The 22957-nt window shown below is 39.0% G+C and overlaps 1 protein-coding gene and 1 pseudogene across 1 annotated transcript in view; one reads left to right on the forward strand and one right to left on the reverse strand.

The window, feature by feature from the left end:
• Positions 1–22957, reverse strand: part of SMIM13 (small integral membrane protein 13) — a 26817-nt gene continuing 3860 nt past the window's right edge. The window contains exon 2 of the mRNA XM_006739816.3: positions 1–4161. Within this exon, the coding sequence (XP_006739879.1) occupies positions 3974–4161 (188 nt within the window). The 3' untranslated portion in view covers positions 1–3973. The remainder of the gene's footprint in view (positions 4162–22957) is intronic.
• On the forward strand, positions 12849–13481 carry LOC102727424 (U6 snRNA-associated Sm-like protein LSm5 pseudogene; annotated as a pseudogene).

Below are 22957 nucleotides of genomic sequence, written 5' to 3' on the forward strand. Positions count from 1 at the left end.
CAAATGGAAAATGTAACTTTTATTAATTTAAGATAAATGTTATTCTTTGCTTTAAAAGCTATAGGATACTTTAAAAGCAGACCATACAAGTTGCTTTAATTCTAGACTCAGTAACAAAATACTATTCCATTAGTTGCTTGAAAGTCTATAACCTTTGAGTACTGCTCATTGGCTTTTTAAAGTCAACTTCAAATATAAAAGCACTTGAAGTTTACCAGTCAAAAATCTAAAGTTACACTGGCTACATGTTACATTAAAACATACCTTGTAAGAAAGACAGACTTTAAAAAATACTGCATTGTTGACTTAAAATAATTTCGAAATAGGTTGCTCCTAAAAATAAAAATGCACCACTTTCAAATCTTTCAACACATTTTGGTTTAAAATAACATTTTGTGAAAGCATTAACATGGTTCACCCACCTCTCGGCAAATATATTCCCACCTTTCAGCAAAGCAACAACTGGAAGTGGTTTTTAAACCTAGTATCATCTAAAGAAGTGGGTCAGCACATATGTGAATTAGCTATTCACCAAAAACAATGTATTTAATGTTTCCACCATGAAAACAACACTACAAAATCCATTGGATGAATTCTATTTTTAGCTTAATGAATATATTAAAAACCTCACTTAACAGTGCCACACTAATATTTAGCGGGTTTTTTTGGCATTTAAATCAGAGCAATGCAAACCAGTATGTTTGATACAGGCAATTTGCACAAAAGTTTCAGAGGCAAAGAGATGCGGGAATGGTAAATTGGTAAGGAAATGAAACAACCCTGCTAGAGTCCTCGATTTTAGAATTTATCCTCAAAAGATGGCATAGTTAATCGCCATCGCTGTTTGTGAGCATTCAGACAAGACGGATACTTGTATGTGCTCTTAATGCTCAGCACCTTCTAAACTTCAAAATTAATCACAGGCAAGTCAGTCTTTCACTGAGAAACTGAAAAGGTACTTGGGAAATTCTGGCTGAGCGCAGCTACAAAAGCACCAAAATAGGCAAAGGAACAGAAACATATACCACACAAGTAATTCTGTGTTAATATTCTTCTTGCCTTTCTTAGTGGTCTTAGAAATATGTACTATGTTGAGTGTTAACCGGGCGGGGGCGGGGGGAAGAAAAATACAAGAGAAAAATACAAGTTTTAAACAAAGGAATTAGCTTGTAGAATTTTCATATTGGCACCAGTGATTTCTTTTTACTCTCCGAGGAGTTAAAACATGGTAGGGTGTGAGCGATTAACATGCTTTTGGATAGATTTCCCAATAAACAGAACATTTCCTTAAATTCTACTAAAAAAGACATCCTTGAAGCATAAATGTTAATAAATAATACCAACAAATACACCTTTCCATGGATTCTTTGTAGTATTGTGGATGACCCCTGCAGGTTGTGTGGGGTTATATGAGCCATCATTCCTTAATACTGAAACAGTATAGAAGCTCACTGGTTATTTAAGGTTTTTCGACAACTATTATTACCTAAACCTAAGGTATTCCCTATAAAGCAGAATCCACAGCTCAAAGTTTTAGACTATGAAAGATCTAATTAAATATCCTCCCAGTACCAAGAAGCTTTTAGGCTTTAATTTTTCTAACTGACGACAGTTTTAATTTGATATCCAGCTAGTATGAAGCACTAAAATGAATGCTTGAAACTTATGTCACTGTTCTGTTAATCCCTATAGGCACAGAATCATAGAAAAATGCATCCAGTATGGAAATGAAAGATTATGCCCCACTCTCAGCTGCTGGTTAAAACTAAGTACATGCTCTATAAATTCCCTTTCGGTATATCCAAAGGACTAGGCATACCTCAGGAATGCAAGTGGACTGTTGACAAAACCATCAGCATGGAGTATGAGGTATCATAATTACACACCGTCATAACATGGAGGTGATATCCTGGGATGGCTAGTTTTTGGGAAAAAAGGGTAAACATAAAAAAACGGAACTTGGAATTCATAAAAGAAATTGGCTTTGCAATTCAGTCTTGTACAGAGTGGATAACACCAACAGGAAGGGTCTTTGAATCCGTATCTCTTCCCTGGTGAACACTCGATCCAAAGTTCACTGAAGACAAACATGGGTACCCGGCAAGTTATTTTCCAGTGAAGCGGGCATTTTCACCCACTCTGTTTTATCCTCAGTACCTAGGACCTCTGAGGTCTTGTCACTGAATTGTCTGGGAAGAAGTACTTTCTCCACAGCACATGCCTTGAGCGTGAAGCCCTCCCATACAAAGGGAGAGACTAATCCTGCTCTTCTGAAGTAGAACTTCTAAGGCTAAGTCACTACTCTAAAATCTTGAATATGTTGCAAAAAAAAAAAAAATGTATCTCATAGAAGATAACTATTTTATTTTTTTTTAAAGATTTTATTTATTTATTTGTCAGAGAGAGAGACAGAGCACAAGCAGGGAGAACAGCAGAGGGAGAAGCAGGCTCCCCGCTGAGCAGGGAGCCCGATGTGGGACTCGATCCCAGGACCCTGGGATCATGACCTGAGCCGAAGGCAGCCGCTTAACCGACTGAGCCACCCAGGCATCCCGAGGATAACTATTTTAACAGCATTATAAGAGACAGGATTAAGTACCCCAATAAATAATTTCTAGCTTACAAGGGAAAATAAATTTACAAGCTATTTTTTATCTAAGATACCATCAATTGTAAGGTGCACCATATATATAACTAAGAAAAAACACGGGCATTAAACTGACACAATGCTTTCATACCGTGTAGGATGTTTATATTTATTGAAACGGTTTTTAGAGTGAAGCAGATGTTTAACACATCAATCTTGTGCATACCCAAAAGAAAGTATATGAAGTTAACTGGTTAGGTTATAACTATCACCTCATATTCTGAGTCCAGCTCTTCTGAATCACTTCTCAAATCACAGCCATGGATGTCTGCTTTCGTCCACGTAAGAGCACCCGTGGGGTGATCAAACGCACTGGGGATACGGTGTTTCTTGAAAGAGTGCTCCACCACCATCTTCTGCTTAATGTCAGCTGAAAGTTCTGAGCAAAACGAGGTCTGCCGCCTTAGAGAAAACCCTGCTCGGCGCATGAACCGGTCACACCAGCCTCTGGTTGCTTTGAATTTTGTTTCGTCTATCCCCAGGGTTTTGGCGATTTCTCCTGCCTTCGATCGCATCGCTTGGCGCGTGACGGGCAATGCTTTCGCACGCATCTCGCTAACAAAACGTAGTACAGCTTCATCCACCTGTGGGTATCTTCCTTTCTTAGGCCCTGTAAAGCACTTTGTTGTTGCTTTACAAGAAAATATGGAATGGCGGTCACTCCTCCAGCGCCGGATATTTGCTTCACTAATCCTGAACGTTCGCCCCGCTGCCCTATTTCCATGCTTTTCTGCGTACACAATCACTTTTCGTTTCAATGCTGAATCATAGTGCAATCTTTTTGAAGACATCTTTAAATGCCAATTACACCTGACACTTTTGGTACCAACAATACAGTGACGATGCTGTGACAAGCCGTTAATAAGTTCCCACCCACGCAGGCTGCGATAATTACGTCATGACCCTCTCCTGGTTCACAGTAATCATGAGACACATCCCAATTTTGGACAAGGTAAAATGTGAAAACAAAAACAAAAATACAATATACATTACAGAATTAATAAAATACGGTTTTCTCAAGCCTGTCATGTTTACCAGATTCACACCAGTGCAAGAAAATAAGCCCGGGAGCCAGAGAGTTAAGTATGTAAGTAGAAAGCTAGTGAAGCAAAAGATTATCTTTAAGATGAAATCTGCAATGGTCTGGTTTGGTTTTAATTCCCTTTATTTTCATATGGCTTACATATAAATCTTTTTCTTTTAATTGGACTTAACATCCAAGTAAAAATGTTCTTCGATCTTTTACCAAACTGCAAAGCCAGGTCGTTAAAGACAGAGGCTCCCCACTGCCTTTCGTCATTCACTAGTATGGGACTAGGGCTAGGGTCAGTGGCCTTCATCAGCGGGTGCCCTCCTTTGCCGAGCAGATCTGATCCTGTATGAAGATGATGAAGTGTCTTCTTCGGTCTCAGAGCCTGACGGCTCATGATCTCCCTCCTGAGATCCTGTGTCTCCCACCAGTTCCCGCAGAAACTTGAATTTCGATAAAAAAAGGTGCCATACAAAATACCAACCTAAAAAGGGAGAAACATGAGGAAAAACTATTACACACAATATTATCAATGGAGGACATGCTAGTTAATTGTGTATGTGTCGGGGGAATATTACAAAACAGTATGTATAGTATCAATATATATGTGATTACCAATATATATTTATATAACAAACACTTACTAATCATTTACTATGGACAGGCACAAGAATAAACTCTGACATTATACAAGGAAGGCAGTAAGTTTCTGCCTTCATGGAATTTAGAATCCAAGCATGGTCTATCTACATTAAAATTATGATGACATTATGATATGTAAGTCAAAGTGTTTATTATATTAAAATCAAATTTCTGAGAGAACTTCACTAGGGAAAAAAGAAGATACTTTGCATGTCCTTGGGACAGTCATGTCTCAATGCTAATACTTACTAAAAGCAAGTCTGCTCTGTTTGCAATGTGAAACCATTAAATGGCAGGGGTCAACTGCACTTCACTGAGAACTTCTGTCAGAGTGAAGCTATTCATAGTTTCTAGAAATAATACATTTTTAAAGAAAATTAATACATTTTCTTTAATTACATGATGAAAGAACAAAGCCAGACCACTACTATCTGAAGTTCAAGATTTTTAAAAATTCTGTATATTTTCATGTCAAAGTCATTAAAAAGTCTGAACTCTCCTTAAGAATAAAAATTACTAACCATGTTTTGTTTTTGCAAGGAGTTTGAAGTTCACTACATTTTAGATGCCCACAAATAAGGATCAATAAAATGAGTACACAGGATAAAACCTCTGAACCCATGACTAGTTGCTCTGAAATGTTAAGCGCATTTTAAAACAAACAAAAGTAACCACTGTAACAAAGTTTTCCAGGCTAGTGTGCTTTACTGATGCCTTCTGCTCTAAACTCTCTAGTTTAGTAGAAAAGCAATGTACCATAGCATGTTCTCATGAGTAGCAGTTTATGAAGACAAAATCCAAGCAGCTTTTCTACCCCAGCACTACACCCAATCAACATGAATGACCACTTAAGGAAGTTTCTAATTCTACTTGTTTCTTTCTTGCAGTCTCTGAAGCAAAAAAAAAACAAAAGAAAAAAGACCAACATAAGTTCCTTGGTATTAAAAGACTAACTTCAGGGGTTTAACCCTATTTCTCAAGGGTATGCTTTCCCTGAAGCTTGAGCGCTGAATGCTAACTGAACCAAGCCACAAATGTACTTCGGTCAACCAAAAGTGTGAGTAATGCACTTAACTTCATAAAATAGTATTTTCATAATATTCCAAATTAGCACGCTCCCATCTTCACCCACAATTCTCTGTAAAAGTGGGCACACCAAATTAGCAGAAAGAACTCTGGAGGAGTCAGAAGCCCCAGTTCTGAGAGAAGAGTCAGAAGCTACTGTGGGAACTAAATGAGAAGGGCTCTACAGGGCCGGGAAACCATCAACATGATCAAAGCCCAGAACACTTGCATCAAACCCAAAAGAAACCCCATATCCATCAGCAGTTACTCCCCATTTCCTCCTCCCCCACCCCTGGCAACCAGTAATCAACCTTTCTGTCTCTACGGATTTGTCCATTCTGAGCATTTCATATCAATGGAATCACAATATGTAGTCTTGGGTCTGGCTTCTTCCACTGACCTATACTTTCAAGGTTCATCATCCATGTTGTTACAGGTATCACTTCATTCCCTTTTTATCACAGAATAATATTCCATTGCACGAATACATCACATCTGGTTTAACCATTCAACAATGAATGGCCATTCAGGTAGCTTCTACTTTGGGGTTGTTATAAAACAGTTTCTGCTTTTTGGCTGCAGTGACCATTTGTGTACAAGTTTTTGTAGAGACCTACTTTCATTTCTCTTGCGTATATATCTAGGAGTAAACTGCTGGATGAGGTGGTAACTTTATGCTTAACGATTTGTGAAACTGCTAAACGGTTTTCCAAAGCAGCTGCGCCACTTCACATCCCCACATTTGGAGCTGCATGAGGCTCCAAATTCTCTACATCCTCACCAAGACTTTTCATTGTCCACCTTTCCCATGACAGTCCACCTTTCCCATGACAGTCATCCTAGTGGGTGTAGCACTGTGGCTTTTATTTGCATTTCCCTCGTGACTAAAGATGTTGAGCATCTTTTCACATGTTTATTGGCCACTTATATACCTTCTTTGGAGAAATATCTATTCCATTCCTTTGCCCATTTTTTAAATCACATTGTCTTTTTAATGAGTTTTAAGAGTTCTTTATATATTCTTGATACTAGACCTTTATTAGATATATTATTTCCAAATATTTCCTTCCACTCTGGGTTGTTTTTTCACTGTCTGATAATGTTATTTGAAGTACAAATGTTTTTAATTATGATGAAGCCTAATTTATCATTTTTTTTCTGTAATGAAATCCAACTTACCGATTTTTTCTTTGGTTGCTTGTACTTTGGGTGTCATATCGTATCTAGGGAACCACTGAATAACCCAAGGTCATGAAGATTTACACCTATGTATTCCTCTAAGGGTTTTAGTTGTAGCTCTTACATTTAGGTCTGATCTATTTTAGTTAATTTTGGTATGAGAGAGAGATTCAAATTCATTCTGCATGTGGATATCAAGTTGTTCTAAAACCATTTGTTGAAAAGGCTTCTCTTTTCCCCATTAAATTGTCTTGACACCTTTGTCAAAAATCAAATGTCCTGGGCGCGTGGGTGGCTCAGTCAGTTAAGCAACTGCCTTTGCTCAGGTCATGATCCTGAAGTCCCAGGATCAAGTCCCACATCCGTCTCCCTGCTCAGTGGGGAGTCTGCTTCTCCCTTTGCCCTTCACCCTGCTCATGCTCTCTCTCGTTCGCTTGCTCCCTTTTTAAACCTTTAAAAATCTTTAAGAAAAATAAAAATAAAAACAAAAACAGTTTAAAAAAATAATAAAAGGACCATAAATTGATCTATACTATCTCTATGCCAGTACCACACCATTTTGATTACAGTAGCTTTGTATTTAAGTTTTGAAATTGAGAGGCGCCTGAGTGGCTCAGTTGGTTAACTGCCTCTGGCGCAGGTCATGATCTCAGGGTCCTGGGATGGATTCCCAAGTCAGGATCCCTGCTCAGCGGGGCGTCTGCTTCTCCTTCTCCCTCTGCCCACCCCCCACTCCTGTTCTCTCTTGCGCTCTCTCTCAAATAAATAAAATCTTTTTAAAAAGTTTTAAAACTGAGAGTTAAAGTCTACTATCTTTGTTCTTTTCAAGATCATTTTGACTGTTCTGAGTCCCTTGCATTTCCATGTAAATTTTATAATTACGCTGTTGATTTCTGCAAATAAGGCAGTGAGAATTTTGATAGGGATTATGCTGAATCTGCCGATTAATGTGGGGACCCTACACAGTTTTTTTTAATACCTCCCTGTACTTACAAGATTTTTCCACAATAGACAAACATGACTTTGATAAATAAAAAAATCAGGAAAAACAAGTCAGAAACTAATAAGTAAATCATGACTACTCTATAAACTTATGTTTTAAATATGCCAATGCCACTAATTGGCCTAAACTATTAAAGCCAGTTGATTTCAACAAATACTAAAGAAAACCGTTAACTCTTAGGTTAGTTTTGACTATCAAAGTCTTGACCTCATAAAGAACAAAGACTCCAACAGTGGCTACAGGGTGTAAAATGACCATAAAGAAAAGTAGGGGAGTACTCTTCTGACTAAAAAGAGACTATGGTGAAGGGCTGGCATGCTGGAGTCCCACCATAAAATACTAGAGTGCCCCTGCAGTGATGGTTAAGACCGTCTCCTAGCACAGAAATCTACACAGTAAGGAACTAAGGACAGCTGTGGCAGTCAGTTTGGGAAGGCACAAAAGCATTCAGCTAGATCACAAATTCTTTCTCAACTTTAATGAAACGAACCGCCCCCCCCCTTAATTTTTTTAATCACTGCCAACAACCTATGCAAGGGATTCAATCTCAAATCAAAAAATTCAGAATGTGGTTGCCAATGAGGTGCTGAGTTCAGAGCAGTAAGTTATGGCTACTACTACCTCCATACACACAGCTAAACCACTCCGTTCCACACCTCTCCTTTGTATCCCCCAATCTGGGATAAGAAAACTTGAGAAGCGTGCTCATTTTCCCTATTTGGTCGGGGTGTTCAGATATGCAAGGGTCGGGAGTGGAAGGGGAGCGTGTGGTCAGTGACACTGCTTCCCACAAAACATCGTAAAGTAGAGAAGCCCCTGACTGAGATACAGAGTTCGTCCGCTGGGCAGCCAAAAACGAAAGGATAAACATTCACCGGGCCGGTGTTTTACGGACTAGTGTAACAACAGGGTGGGAACGCAAAGCTAAAAGATAAATAGTGTTGATAAGAACTGCAGAGGTATTTGCTAAACTGAGGGAAGTTCAACAAGCTGTTCTCCAAGTAAAATGACTCAAGTTCTAACAGCTATAATTTTTCAGAGACAGATGGCAGAAGGAAGTGGGGGAAGGGAGTTTCCATATCACAGTACCTACGATTAGTAAGATCTCATGCTTCTACAGAGTATTATTAGTCTGAACAAAGGAGGATCCTAAAAACTTCAGGCAGTTTGATTAAAAAAAAAAAATTATACACACAATCATTTATTTTAGGGAAAAAACCATTATTAAAATCCCAATGGGTATATACCAAGGAAAGCATGACACAGCAAAGAAGAAACTAAGAGAGGAACTACTACAGTGCCACATAAAGCTGCTAATAAGACAGTTACTATGTTAATTACACATTTTTTAAGTCTGGGACAGGTACTGCAAGGAAATGCTTTGCACATATCATTTAATGGCCGAACTGTCACTCAATTTAACTAAACTGTCCATTCACATACTTCTGGAAGTTGATTAATGGGGGCCCTGCTCTATTCATCTATAGTATTTTAGTTATACTGGTCTTATGATTAAAAACAAAGTAGAAAGTCATATACATAGTTCATCTCCTCTTCTTTTAATAAAGCAGCTTTTAGGTCAAGTAACAGAAACCTTGACTTATCTTCACCAAAAAGTGGGAATTTATTGTTAGCTTACAGGAGAGTAAGCTTACAGAATGCAAGGGAAGAAGTAGGTTGCTGGGACAGAACTAGAAGGCTCTTGGGAATGGATGTCATTCTCACAGCATTATTTGTTTCTCTCTACACACTTGCTTCACTTTCTTCTCAGCTTCCCTTGCACATAGCTGCTTCTTCCCTCTTCTATGGAAGACTTCTTGGCTCATAACCTCAAAAAACAAAACAAAACAAAACAAAACAAAAAACCCACCCTGGATTTCCATCCCAACTTGGGTCTAGTGTCAGCCCCAGACCAGGGTCAGTGCGCATTACCTGCGTCAGGTATGGCCAGCATGGCTGTAGGGCTACCCCGGAGAGCTAGAGGGTGATCTTAGAGATTGCAGGGGAGTGGACAGGATAGCCTAGAAAAAGAATCCAGGAAAGCTGTCTCCTCTACTTTTTTTAGCAACAGAGTCCTGGAGGATGGTCTCCACTAATGAGTCACTCCCTGAGCTAGGCAGGCAATTCTTTTGTTGGATAAAGTCTAACCAAAATCTTCAACCTTCTTCCCTTCATTCCTTCAAAACCACAACACAGTGTAACCTTTAATGAATGTCCACACTGCAAGAGGTCCTCAACCTCTTGAACTCAGGAACTACTTATGGTGGGGGTGAGGTGAGATCAGATGAGGCTGGGAGTCATATTCTCCCTTTTAAGGGAAAAGAACACAAGTAAGTGTAAGGCCAGTTCAAAAGCATTTATTATCCAATGGAATGACCCTAAAGGTATATGATTACCACATTACAGCCATTCACAACAAAATCACTCCAACTGGCTACTCATCATACTCTGCTAGGAAGCTTTGAGAAATACAACTCTTGACTTCCCATATGACTAGACCAGCTCAGTTTGGACTCTGGGACCTACTGACTAACTTCTACCAGGTATGTGTATGTATCTTTGTGGGGCAGTGGGATGAGAGGAAGAATTATCACTAAAAAAGCTACCTTTTACTGAAAAGGACTTACCCTGTACCCTGCATGCTTACAGCCAACAAGAACTCTCATGGAAGCAGAGCTCATACAATTCCTCCACTGACAACAAATGTGAAGACACCAGAAACTACTTACCTAACCTTGCTCTATGGGATGTGTGTCTCCTACCTTGTTCTGGGATTTAGTAAGAGAGAAATGGGAAAGAGGAAGGGAGAGAAGTGGGGGGAGGAGAACTGTCCACAATTGTATGTATACAGAATCAGAAATTTACACCGATTGCTGAAACCAGTACTGTAGTTTGTCATAGTTTAAAAGGCAAGTGTGTGCCTTGCTCCAGTCTCACACGGGTAATTACGCACTGTATGTCAGAAAAACTGGTGGGGAACAGTGGGTGTATATTCTGGGATAAGCAAAGGAGCACTCACCTGTGTGTGCCAATAACTAAGCATTAGTTCAAAGGATGAATTTCATGAAACACACTGTACATTGTTTTTCTCTGCAAGATAAACGTGCTGGCAGCAGAAGGGTGGTGATAGCAGATGAACCTGAGAGATGAATCAACACCATCAACACACCACAAACCCAAGGGACAGTTGTAATTATAGAGCTCTCAGTTTACAAAGTGCTTTTCTATTCAACAGCTCCTGTAATCCTCCCAATTGTCCTCTGAATTAATGAGACTAGGAATCATTATCCCCAATTTCTAGATAACAAAATAAAGGCTCAAAGTGACTCAACCATTGAAGAAGGCCAGCTAGGCAAGAGAGCAACGATTTTTAAAAGTGTATCAGATTTCTCAGATTTTCTTGGTGAAAGTATGGCTAAAACCCAAAACACTAATTAGAGAATGAGAATTTGACTTCACTACCCAAGATCTTTTCAGGTCAAAAGCCCAGCTACAGTATAATCACAAATGTTTGTCTCTGTGGAATCATTCCAACGGAGTTACATAATCCCACCTTCATGATGGCATCTAAGTGGTTAACTAATTGGCTCAATACCAATCTCAAGCTGTATAAAGCTCTTTTCCATTTTCAATCCTCTTACTGATTTTTATTTTTCTCTGAAGGTAGCTAAGGCTCACTTCTAAGATAATATATCCAAGGCCACAGACAAGACTAAGTAAAAATAGAGCCATGCTCTTCCCCTTCTTGCCACAATATTCCCTCTACGGCACACCCCTTTCGTAATGACACACTGGGTAACACTAGATGATAAGCCCCTGGAGATACCGTTACTGAATCAACACCATGTTGAACCATAATAGCTCCACATCCAACACTCTTTTATCCAACAAACAGGACATTTTTTAAGTTGCCTTTTTAAAACCTCTCCTCTTATCTTTTCTATTTTCTTCTCTCTTTGGTGACAACACGCCCATAGATCCAAATATTACCTCTATGACAAATGATAAGCACATTTTCCCCCCATACTTCCCACCTTTCTTGAATCTCTGCTTAGTTCGCTTGACAGCACCTTTAAAAAATATATACATTCCACAGCTCCTCCTTCTGATTTTCTTATTTCTGTAATGGGTATTATATCCTCTCCCCAGGTCTCTGGTGAGAAATAGTTGCTTTTCAGCACATGGCCCCTCCTCTACTTTACCTCAGTGCTATATAGATTCTACCTCGGTAAACCCTCTCCCATCTGTTTGCTTCTCTCCATTCTCAGTGTCATTCTCGAGCCTGTATCAAATCCTTATTATCTGCCAACTGGATGATCAGCATAATGGCTGACAGCTCACATGCAAGTTGGAGCCACACTGCTTGGCCATGAATCCTAACTCAACAACTTACCTGCAACTTGAGCCAGTTAACCTCTATGTGCCTCAGTTTCCTCTTGCATTAAATGGAGATAATAGTACCCATTCTCAAAGGGTGACACAGGTAATAAAAGGAATACACATAACATGCTAAAGAGTGAGTGGCACATAATAAATACATATCAAACGTTACCCATTGTCACTGTCTCCTAGGTTCCAGTCCCTTCTTCTTTCGGGCAAATGCTACAGACAAAAGGCTACTACCACTGTTACTAAGAATTTTAAGCATCACCAATACATAATTTTTACACCTTTCTACTACACTATCTCTTGAGTATAATGCTGTCTTGAGTGACTGCTTTAGCACTTCATGCTCACTTCCATCTTTCATTGCATTAATAACTAATTGTCTCTCATTCCCTCTAAGACACCAGTTTCTGAAGACAAGGAAATGTATGGTTTACCAATGTCTTTGACTTCATTCCCTATGTCTTGAACAGTACCTGGCACAGAGCAGACCCTCAAATCAACCAATCCCCATGCTCAGCCCCTCAACATGCAGACAAAACTACCCATGAATTTAAGGGTATAATGACTTTCACCAATTAACCCATTTCGTAGCCCTGAAGATGCCTGCTACATAATGTAGTTATAAATGGAGAACTGCTTTAAGACACTGAACAACCTTATCAACCAAGGTGACCTGACACATAAGAGTATGCTCTATTCAGTAACTATAGAAGAATCATTCTTCTCAAGTGTACAGAACATTCACCAAAATACACCATCAATCAGTCTTATTAACTTCAAGGGTAAGCCCTCTTAAATTCTACTATACAAAATATATTTTCTGACCATAACAAAATTAAACTAGAAACTGATGACAAAATGGTAATTGGGGGGAAAATTCAAATATTCAAAGTTTAAACAACATACTCCTAAATAATCCACTCCAAAGAGAAATCACAAGTGAAACTAAAAAATAGTTCGAACTGAATTACTTTTTTTCTATTTAAATTAAAGTTAATCAAGATATAGTGTAGTAGTATTGATTTCAGGAACAGAATTTAGCGATTCATCACTTACATATACGTGTAACACCCAGTGCTCATCACAAGTATCCTCGTTAATGCCCATCACCTACTTATCCCATTCCCCCCAACCACCCATCCACACCTCCCCCTGAATAATTTTTTTAAATCAAAAGCAATACCCAGGACTTCTGGCGTAGCCACGGCACCTAACGCTACCACTAACCCCTCATAGCTGCTGCCTCTAGAGCTTGTGGACAAATGTATAGGATCAATAATTCACATTATGATGAAGAGTGATAAAGAAATTGTTGGCACACTTTTGGGATTTGATGACTTTGTCCGTATGGTACTGGAGGATGTCACTGAGTTTGAAATCACACCAGAAGGAAGAAGGATCACTAAATTTGATCAAATTTTGCTAAATGGAAATAATTTAACAATGCTGGTTCCTGGAGGTCCTGAAGTATGAATGGATTTCCTTGACTTACTCTGTTTTGTCCTATAATGGCAAAATAGAAAAAAAATTTTTAACCTTTTAATGTTTGGATTCTGTAAAGCTAAGTTTCCCGTTAAAGGGGAAATATTTTGAAGATGCACTGTAAATGCTCATTTTTTAACTTAATCATTATTATCTTGGAAAAAGAACAGTTTGTTCTTCGAAGACTAAAATAAAAATGTTTTCAGTTAAAAAACAAAAAAGAAAAGCAATACCCACAAAGAAATTTATTAACTATTTTTTTTTAAAAAGGAAGGCCCAAAATCAAGTCTAAGCTTCCACCATGAGAAACTAGAAAAGAAGTACAAATTAAACTCAAAATAAGTAGAAGAAAATAAAGATAAAAGCATAAAGCAATGAAATAGAATATGGATGAATAATAAAGGGGAAAAAAAACCACAATGAAACCAAAGTTGATTCTTCAAAATGATCAATATAATGTATAAACCTCCTGCCAAACTGATCATGTGAAAAAAAAAAAGAGACACAAATAAGGAATGAAAGAGAAGACATCACCATAGATCCTACAGATATTAAAAGGATAATGAGGATTATAAACTTTATTCTGGTAAATTACACAATTCAGAGTGCTTAAAAAGCACAAAATATGAAAGCTCACAAAAGAAGAAATAGATAACTAAAATAGCCCAACATGTAGTAAAGAAACTGAATTTGTAGTTAAAACCTTCTCCAAAAGAAAAGTCCTGGCCCAGATTAATTCTACCACACATTTAAGAAAAAGTATATGAACTGTGGCAGACACAGCTTAGTAACCTCAATGAGTCAGGCCATGTGTAAGTAACTCTTGTGTGACCTGTCCCCTTGAGGGTGTATGGAACCTGTGATCCACTTCCAACCAATAGAATTCAGCAAGGGTGATGGGACAGGTTATATGATAAAGGTAAAAGGATTTTGCAGATACAGTTAAGGAATCCATCAGTTGATTCTGAGTTACTGAAAAGGGAAATTACCATAGGTGGACCCAACTCAATTAAGTGTAAATCATTAAAAGAGAGACTGAGACAGTCCTTGGTATCACAGAGATTCTCCTGCTGACTTAAAGCAGCAAGCCACTGTTAAGTCCTACAGTCAGTCACAAGGAACTGAACTCCACCAGCCGTCCTAAGAGGTGGGCTAACACCCTGAATGCACTGTGAGATGGAGAAGAGAGGACCCAGCTAAAGCCATACCCAGACTCCTAACCTGCAGAAACTGTGAGCTAATAATTATATGTTGTCGGAAGTTGTTAAGTTTGTGGTAATTTGTTATGCAGCAATAGAAAACTAATATCGTAATTCTAAGCAAACTCTTCAAAGAAATAAAAAAGGAACAGTCCCAACTCACTTTTGATGAGGTCTTGCATGACCCTTATGACAAAACCAGATAAAAGCATTTAAGAAAGCTACTAATATTCCTCATGAATGTAAATGGGAAAACCTCAAATATTTAGTAAATCAAACCCTGTAATACATAAAAACGATAACCCACCAACATATAAAAAGGGCATATCTGAGGAATGTGGGGTTGTTTTAACATTCAAAACTCAATGTAATACACCATATAAAGAGACTTAAAAATGCCATGACCATCTCAATGCAGAAAAAGCATTTGAAAAGAAATCCAACATCCATTGCTGATTTTTTAAAATATTTCATAGTAGGAATAGAAGGAACTTTTCTTTTCTAGCCTGATAAAGAATATCTACAAACTCAGCTAACATTAAACTGAACAGTGAAAGACTGTGTTTCTCAAGGATCAAGAAGAAAGATCTGCTCTCACCCCCTTCTTTCAATGCTACACTGGAGGTACAATAAGGCAAAAACTTAAAAGACACATCCTGGAAGGAATAGGTAAAACAATCATTGGCAGTTAGTATGAACCTCTGGGTAGAAAATTCTATGGAATTTACAAAAAAATAAAGGTAGTAAGTGAATTTTGCAGTTCTGTAGAATACACTGCCAATATACAAAAATCATCTGAATTTCTATATATCTGCAGCAAACATTAAATGAGTACCACGCACAATAGCATCAAAACTATGAAACCTTTACAGTTAAATTTGACAAAATTAGTGCAAGAACTGTATTATATACTGAAATACATAAAATGTTGCTGAGAGAAATTAAAGCCCCCCCCCAAAAAAGAATAAAGAGATACAATATGGCCATTGATTGTTAACATTAAGATGTCTATTCTCTCCAAATTCAATAGATCTATTTTAACAAGCTGATTCTGAAGCTTATAAAGAAATGCAAAGGATCTAAAATAGTAAACATTTTGAAAAGAATAACACTGCATAACCTACACAATTGGTGTCAATGGAACAGAATAGTCCAGAAATAAACATATATATATGATATATATATATATATATATATATATGAGATCAATTGATTTTTTTTTTAAAGATTTTATTTATTTATTTGAGAGAGAGAGAATGAGAGACAGAGAGCATGAGGGGGAGGAGGGTCAGAGGGAGAAGCAGACTCCCTGCCGAGCAGGGAGCCCGATGCGGGACTCAATCCTGGGACTCCAGGATCATGACCTGAGCCGAAGGCAGTCGCTTAACCAACTGAGCCACCCAGGCGCCCGAGATCAATTGATTTTCAACAATTGCCTTCAATAAATGATGCTAAAACTACCCTTATGTAAAAAAGAACCCTGGATCCTTAACTTAAACCAAACACAAAAAATTACTTCAAAGAAAGTATTTATAAAACATGTATCTGATAAGAGACTGTACCCAAAATACATTAGAATTGTTACAACTTGATAATAAAAAGACAATGAAATTTCTTAAGTGGACAAAAAATTTGAACAGACGCTTGACAACATGGCTGTTGGCAATGGAAAACACATTTGGCAATTTCTTATAAAGCTACCCAAGAGAAATGAGAACCTATATCCCCACCAAGACTTGTAAATGAATGCTAATAATAGTAGTAATACTTGTAATAGCCCAGGCTCCCTGCTCAGCCAGGAGACTGCTTCTCCCTCTCCCACTCCCCCTGCTTGTGTTCCCTCTCTCGCTGTGTCTCTGTCAAATAAATAAAATCTTAAAAAAGGGGCGGGGGGCGCCTGGGTGGCTCAGTCGTTAAGCCTTCAGCTCAGGTCATGCTCCCAGGGTCCTGGGATCAAGCCCCTCATTGGGCTCCCTGCTCCACGGGAAACCTGCTTCTCCCTCTCTCACTCCCCCTGTTTGTGTTCCCTCTCTCGCTGTGTATCTCTCTGTCAAATAAATAAAAGCTTTAAAAAAAAAAAAATACTTGTAACAGCCAAAAACTGGAAACTCTAATAGTTATCAATAAGCAACTGGATTAACAAGCTGTGGTATATCCATCCAGTGGAATATTATCCATCAATTAAAAAAATGAATCACTGATATATACAACAACACAGATGGATTTCAAAAGCATTATGCTAAGTGAAAGAAGTCAAACACAAAAGATTTGCTGCATGATTCCACTTACATTAAATTCTAGAAAAGGTAAAATTATGGTTATGGGAAGCAGTGCAATTGTTGCAAGGGCCTGAGGACTTACTACAAAAGGCCATGAGAATCTTCTGGAGTGATCAAAATGTTCTCTGTATCTTGACTGTGGTGGTGGTCACACCACTACACACATTTGCTAAAACTCATCAAATTTTGTACTTTCTCTTCACACTTTTCTGTGATCATTTTGAAATGTATGTTATCCATGTTAAACTAAGGACAGTTTATAAACTATTTCTAAGACCAGGTTTAATCTTCGAAAAACTATTTTCCACACATCAGTTAATTCCTATTTCTTCACTTGTACCTCAATGTGAGCTAGATAAGCAGAAATGTATTGATCTTCAGTATTCCCAGATTGTTATTTGCATTTGTTTGATGGCTAAAATTAAGAGGTTGCACGCACTGTTCAAGACATACAGCTAGTAAGTGGCAGTGCTGGTCGTCTTTAAAGCTAGATCCGCCAGAGTCCTTGTGTGGCACAGTAGGAACCCAGGACTGGGCACTAGACAAGGCCTGCAAATTTCAGTCTATCCATGGTCTGTTAAGCCAGGTTGAACTAGGGAGCACAACCAAGCCAACCCCTGGAGAAGGGAGAATCTGCACACCAAGACAACTATTTCTCTCTCATGCAGGCCCACAGTGATACTCTCCTATGACCTAAAAACTTCAATCTCAAATACTCTTTAGATACAGGGGCAGGTAGAGCCGACAGAAGTGGCATCACTGTTGTTGGATCAGGCTACAATCAGTCCAACACCACTCCTAGCCCCTACACACCAACCCTTAACACTAACCTACCTGGTTTCCTTGCTTCTAGCCTCCCACTCCTCACACTGTATCTAGGACAGACTACAAAATGCTAAGTCCCTGCTAAAAACTCTTAGACAGCTCCACTACTGCCTATCAGAAAGCATAAATTCTGCAGGAGATGCCTATAAAATGCCACAATCTGGGTGCTTCCTGCCTCCATCTATAACCTCAGCCAATTCTTCAAGGACTGAATCATTCATTTGAATATTCATGGAGCACCTACTATGTTCCAAATACCATCCTTAGTGGGACATATTTGCCCCCCAAGGAAGAACTCTAGGCAAAAATAAAGCATTGTAAGGGAAAAGGGAGCAGGTGTGTGGGAGACTCCTGTCTTACGGAGAGGTCAGTGAATCCTCAATGACAACTGGAATGACAGTGACTAAGTTGCCATTTACTGAGATGGAGAACGCCCCAAGATCAAGAATGTGGCTTTAGGTATGCTTATTATACTCATTCTTCAAGAATGTTTATGACCCCATCTCCAGGCCCTCTCCCTCCCTGGAGGTCAGGGGGTGTAGCTGAAACTTCCCATTCTCTAATCCCGGTTAGTCTTTTTAGTGACTAGCTTTTGCCCTCAAATCACCTAGGGGCCCCACCCTGAGCAGAAATTCAGGCATGGTCCAAAAAGGCTTGCTATGAATAAAAGAAGATGCTATCACTCAATAAATTCTACGGGTTTGGAAAACTTTTTGCCAGAAACCTGGGACAAAGACCAAATATAGTATTATCCCACTGAGATGAACTCAGTACTGGATGATTGCTCCTGGAGCCATGGGCAAAGAAAGTTTGTTTCTGTTTGAAAGAAAGGTAATTATATCATAAAGGCCATATACAAAAAGTCCACAGTGAGTATCATTCTCAATGGGGAAAAACAGAACTTCTCCGCTAAGGTCAGCAACACAACAAGGATGTCCACTCTCACCACTGCTGTTCAACATAGTACTGGAAGTCCTAGCCTAAGCAATCAGACAACAAAAAGAAATAAAAGGCATCCGAATCAGCAAAGAAGTCAAAGTCACTCTTCACAGATAACATGATACTCTATGGGGAAAACCCAAATTGCTAGAACTCACACAGGAATTCAGAAAGTGGCAGGATACAAAATTAAGGAGTCGATCCCATTTACAATTGCACCCAAAACCATAAGATATCTAGGAATAAGCCTAACCAAAGAGGCAAATGATCTGTACTCAGAAAACTATAAAATACTCATGAGGAAGACACAAAGAAATGGAAAACATTTCATGTTCATGGATTGGAAAAACAAATATTGTTAAAATGTCTATGCTACCCAGAGCAATCTACACATTTAATGCAAATCCCTATCAAAATACCATCCACTTTTTTCAAAGAAATGGAACAAATAATCCTAAACAATAACAAATAATCCTAAAATTTGTATGGAACCAGAAAAGACCCCGCATAGCCAGAGGAGTGTTGAAAAAGAAAAGCAAAGCCGGCGGCATCACAATTCCGGACTTCCAGCTCTATTACAAAGCTGTCATCATCAAGACAGCATGGTACTGGCACAAAAACAGACACATAGATCAATGGAACAGAATAGAGAGCCCAGAAATGGACCCTCAACTCTATGGTCAACTCAAGGAGTTGTTTTAGGTAAAGATTCTGAGCTCTATGAAACAAGAAAAAGGAGTAGAGTCATGTATGTGAAACTGGAGCTTGGAAGCATAGGTTTTACTAAAGTTACCTTGTATGAGTATCTTCCGTATTGGAGTATAAGGTCCTCAAGAACATGGATTATGCTTTGTTAATTTTTGGATACCCATGAGACTGCCACAGCACCTGAACATGAGAGTTTGTTCAGTGTATTTTGAGTAATATAAGAGTTATCCATCTTGAGACAACCTTGGTTTGTACCACACTTAAGACTCATTTGTAATTTGTAATGAATTGAATAATTTGTATTCAGGAATCTTTCTTCATTCTTCAAATATGAGGGCCTACTATATGTCAGGCACTACTCTAAAATCCAAGGATAGAGCAGTGAACTAGCCAAACAAGATCCCTGTCTTCATGGAGCTTATACTCTAATGGGGGAAAAAAAACACATAAAATAGCTCATTTCAGAAAGGCCTAAGTGCTCAGAAAACCAAGGGTCAGTGAGATAAAGAGTAACTGGATGAGTTACCCTAGGTGGACAGGGCAGTTGATGTGAAACCTGACTGAAGAAGAACTAGTCATGTGAACAGCCAGAGGAAGACTGAGGGCAAAGGCCCTGGGGAGAGTACAAGGTTGGCCTGCTGGTGGAACGATGAGAGTAGTGGGGAGGAAAATGGAGAGATGAGTGGAGATGCAGGAGGGGCTATATCACTCAGATCCCATTGTATTTCAAGGGAAATGGGAAGCCACTGGAGGATGGGTTTTAAGCAAGAAGTGACATTTTTTTTTTAAAGATTTTATTTATTTATTTGAGAGAGAGAGAATGAGAGAGAGCACATGAGAGGGGGAGGGTCAGAGGGAGAAGCAGACTCCCTGACGAGCAGGGAGCCCGATGCGGGACTTGATCCCAGGACTCCAGGATCATGACCTGAGCCGAAGGCAGTCGCTTAACCAACTGAGCCACCCAGGCGCCCCAAGAAGTGACATTTTTAAAAGAGTGGTAAATGATCTAGCAGTACAAAGGAAAAAAAATCTGGATGGCAGGAAAAAGGGATAGCAACTGGAGCCAAAATTCAATCTAGAACTATGGAAAAGATCTGGACTTGGGGCGGGAAGAAGGAAGGACTGAGGAAGGAAGAAAAAAGGATGGGATGAAAGTCTATTTACAAAACTGTCATGCAGGCAGCCAAGCTTATAACACCCAAGCAGAAAATGAGAGGATTCTCCTCTGAAAAGATGGAATGCCCAGAGAAGAGATCTCCAGATACTAACCATTGGGGTTTCTCCCAGGGAAGTGGCCAACTTGTTGCCCAGAACTGACACTGAGAATTTATTACCATCTTTTACTTCCTCACCCTTAAATATGAATACAGAACAGAGCACTGGCCATTTGTAAAAATCTTCAATCCCAGAGTCCAAAGCAAACCATAAAAAAATACATGGAAGAAACAAAGGCAACTGCGCAGGGAGAAGAAAAACACCTTACTAAAAACGACAGCTGACCCTTATTAAACAACACCGGTTTGAACTGTGTGGGTCCATTTACAGACAGAATTTTTTAATAAATATAGTAGAGTACTATAAATATATTTTCTCTTATGACTTTCTTAATAACATTTTCTTTTCCACTTTATTGCAAGAATACAGTGTATGCCAATATACAAGGTATGTGTTAACTATGTTCTCAATAAGGCTTCCAGTCAACAGGAGACTATTAGTAGTTAAGTTTTTAAGGAGTCAAAAGTTACCCACAGATTTTCAACTGTGCAGGGGTTGGCGTCCCAACCCCCATGTTGTTGAAGGGTCAACTGTATAACTAATATGCTTATAGAGATAACATATTACATAATGTAAAACAGATGCTGGCAAAGCAATCAGAAAACAAGAAAGTTCTGAAATTAAAAACATAAGAGAAGATAAAACCCAAAACATATTCCAGAAGGGAGAGGAGAAATGACAGAAAATAGGAGATAAACAGGTAATACCAGGAAAATCAGCCCATGAGGTCCAACATGCAACTAACAGTAGTTTTTTTTAATTGAAAGGGCCCAGGAAAACAGAAGGAAGAGAAATATACCAAGGCATACCATTAAGACATTTCAGAATAACAATAATAGAAAAAACTACCAGAAAGCATCTAGAAAGAGAAATCAAGTTACTTATAAGGACAAAGAAACAGAAGGCATTAGATTTCTTAAAATCAGGCCTAGGAAGCCAGACTTCAGTGAAGTTATCATTTTTAAATTCTGGATGAAAATTACCTATCACTTGAACAAATTATCAATCAAGTATAAGGGTAGATTTTTCTAGAAACTCTGACATCAATAAAAAACATTTTGACAGGGCGCCTGGGTGGCTCAGTTGGTTAAGCGACTGCCTTCAGCTCAGGTCATGATCCTGGAGTCCCTGGATCGAGTCCCGCATCGGGCTCCCTGCTCGGCAGGGAGTCTGCTTCTGCCTCTCACCCTCCCCCCTCTCATGTGCTTGCTCTCTCTCATTCTCTCTCTCTCAAATAAATAAATAAAATCTTTAAAAAAAAAAAAAAGACATTTTGACATCAGTGAAAGACATTTTCAGGCAGGCATTAGCTCAAAAAATTATCTTTCATGCATTCTCCCTCAGAAAGCTACCAGAAAATGTGCTCCTGCAATACAAGATTATAAACTGAGCAAGATGATGACATGAGATCCAGAAACAGGGTCTACAGCAGAGAAAAGTGAACGGCAGACCGAGCAGGAAGGAGAGCTCTGGGATTGGGTGGGGAAGTGGGGCCAGGGGATAATAACGGGCACATACAAAAAAGTAATACTAGGTAAATTAAAAAGGCAACTGTTAACTTAAAGAGAAATGAAGAACCACGTAAGATGTCATGTTACACTATTTGACCAGCAGGGACTATTTACACAGTTAAAATATTAAATCCCGGGGCGCCTGGTGGTAACAGTCAGTTAAGCGGTCCAACTCGCAATTTCAGCTCAGGTCATGATCTGAGGGTTATGAGATGGAGCCTCAGATGGGCTCCGCGCTGAGCGTGGAACCTGCTTAAGAGTCTCTCTTTCCCTCTGCCGGCGGCCGCCCCCCCACCCCCATTAAAAAAAAAGTAAAATATAAATCTTGACTCTCAAATGAATCAAAAGTTGTCATTACTAATGACATGCAAGTAAAGAACTGGGGACTCCACCATCATTAACAAACAATGTCTAAAGTTGCAAAACCAAGAACTAGCTATGAATAAATTATTTACAAATATGGAAGTAAATAACTAGGGGAAACAGTGGAGCCGAGGGCTGAAGGGAACTACTTTATGCCTTTAGTACTATCAACTTTTGAAACTTTCTTTTGTTAAAAACATTTGAGAAAACACGGTCTTAATACAAGAGTGGATTATAAATGATGTGGTTTTGGAATACAGGTGAGGTTCAGCGGGGTGAGGGCCGGAGCCGCCAGCCAAGAAAGAATTCTTGAGACGTCATTGGTGCAAAAAGGTGGTTTTATTAAGGCCCAGGGACAGGGCCTGAGGACAGAAAGAGCTGCACTGGGGTAATCTATAGGGTTGGGGGAGGTAAGGAAAAA

Source organism: Leptonychotes weddellii, chromosome 8 (genome assembly GCF_054177405.1).
Source record: "Leptonychotes weddellii isolate Sample4059 chromosome 8, ASM5417740v2, whole genome shotgun sequence".
In the NCBI taxonomy this organism is placed as follows: Eukaryota; Metazoa; Chordata; class Mammalia; order Carnivora; family Phocidae; genus Leptonychotes; species Leptonychotes weddellii.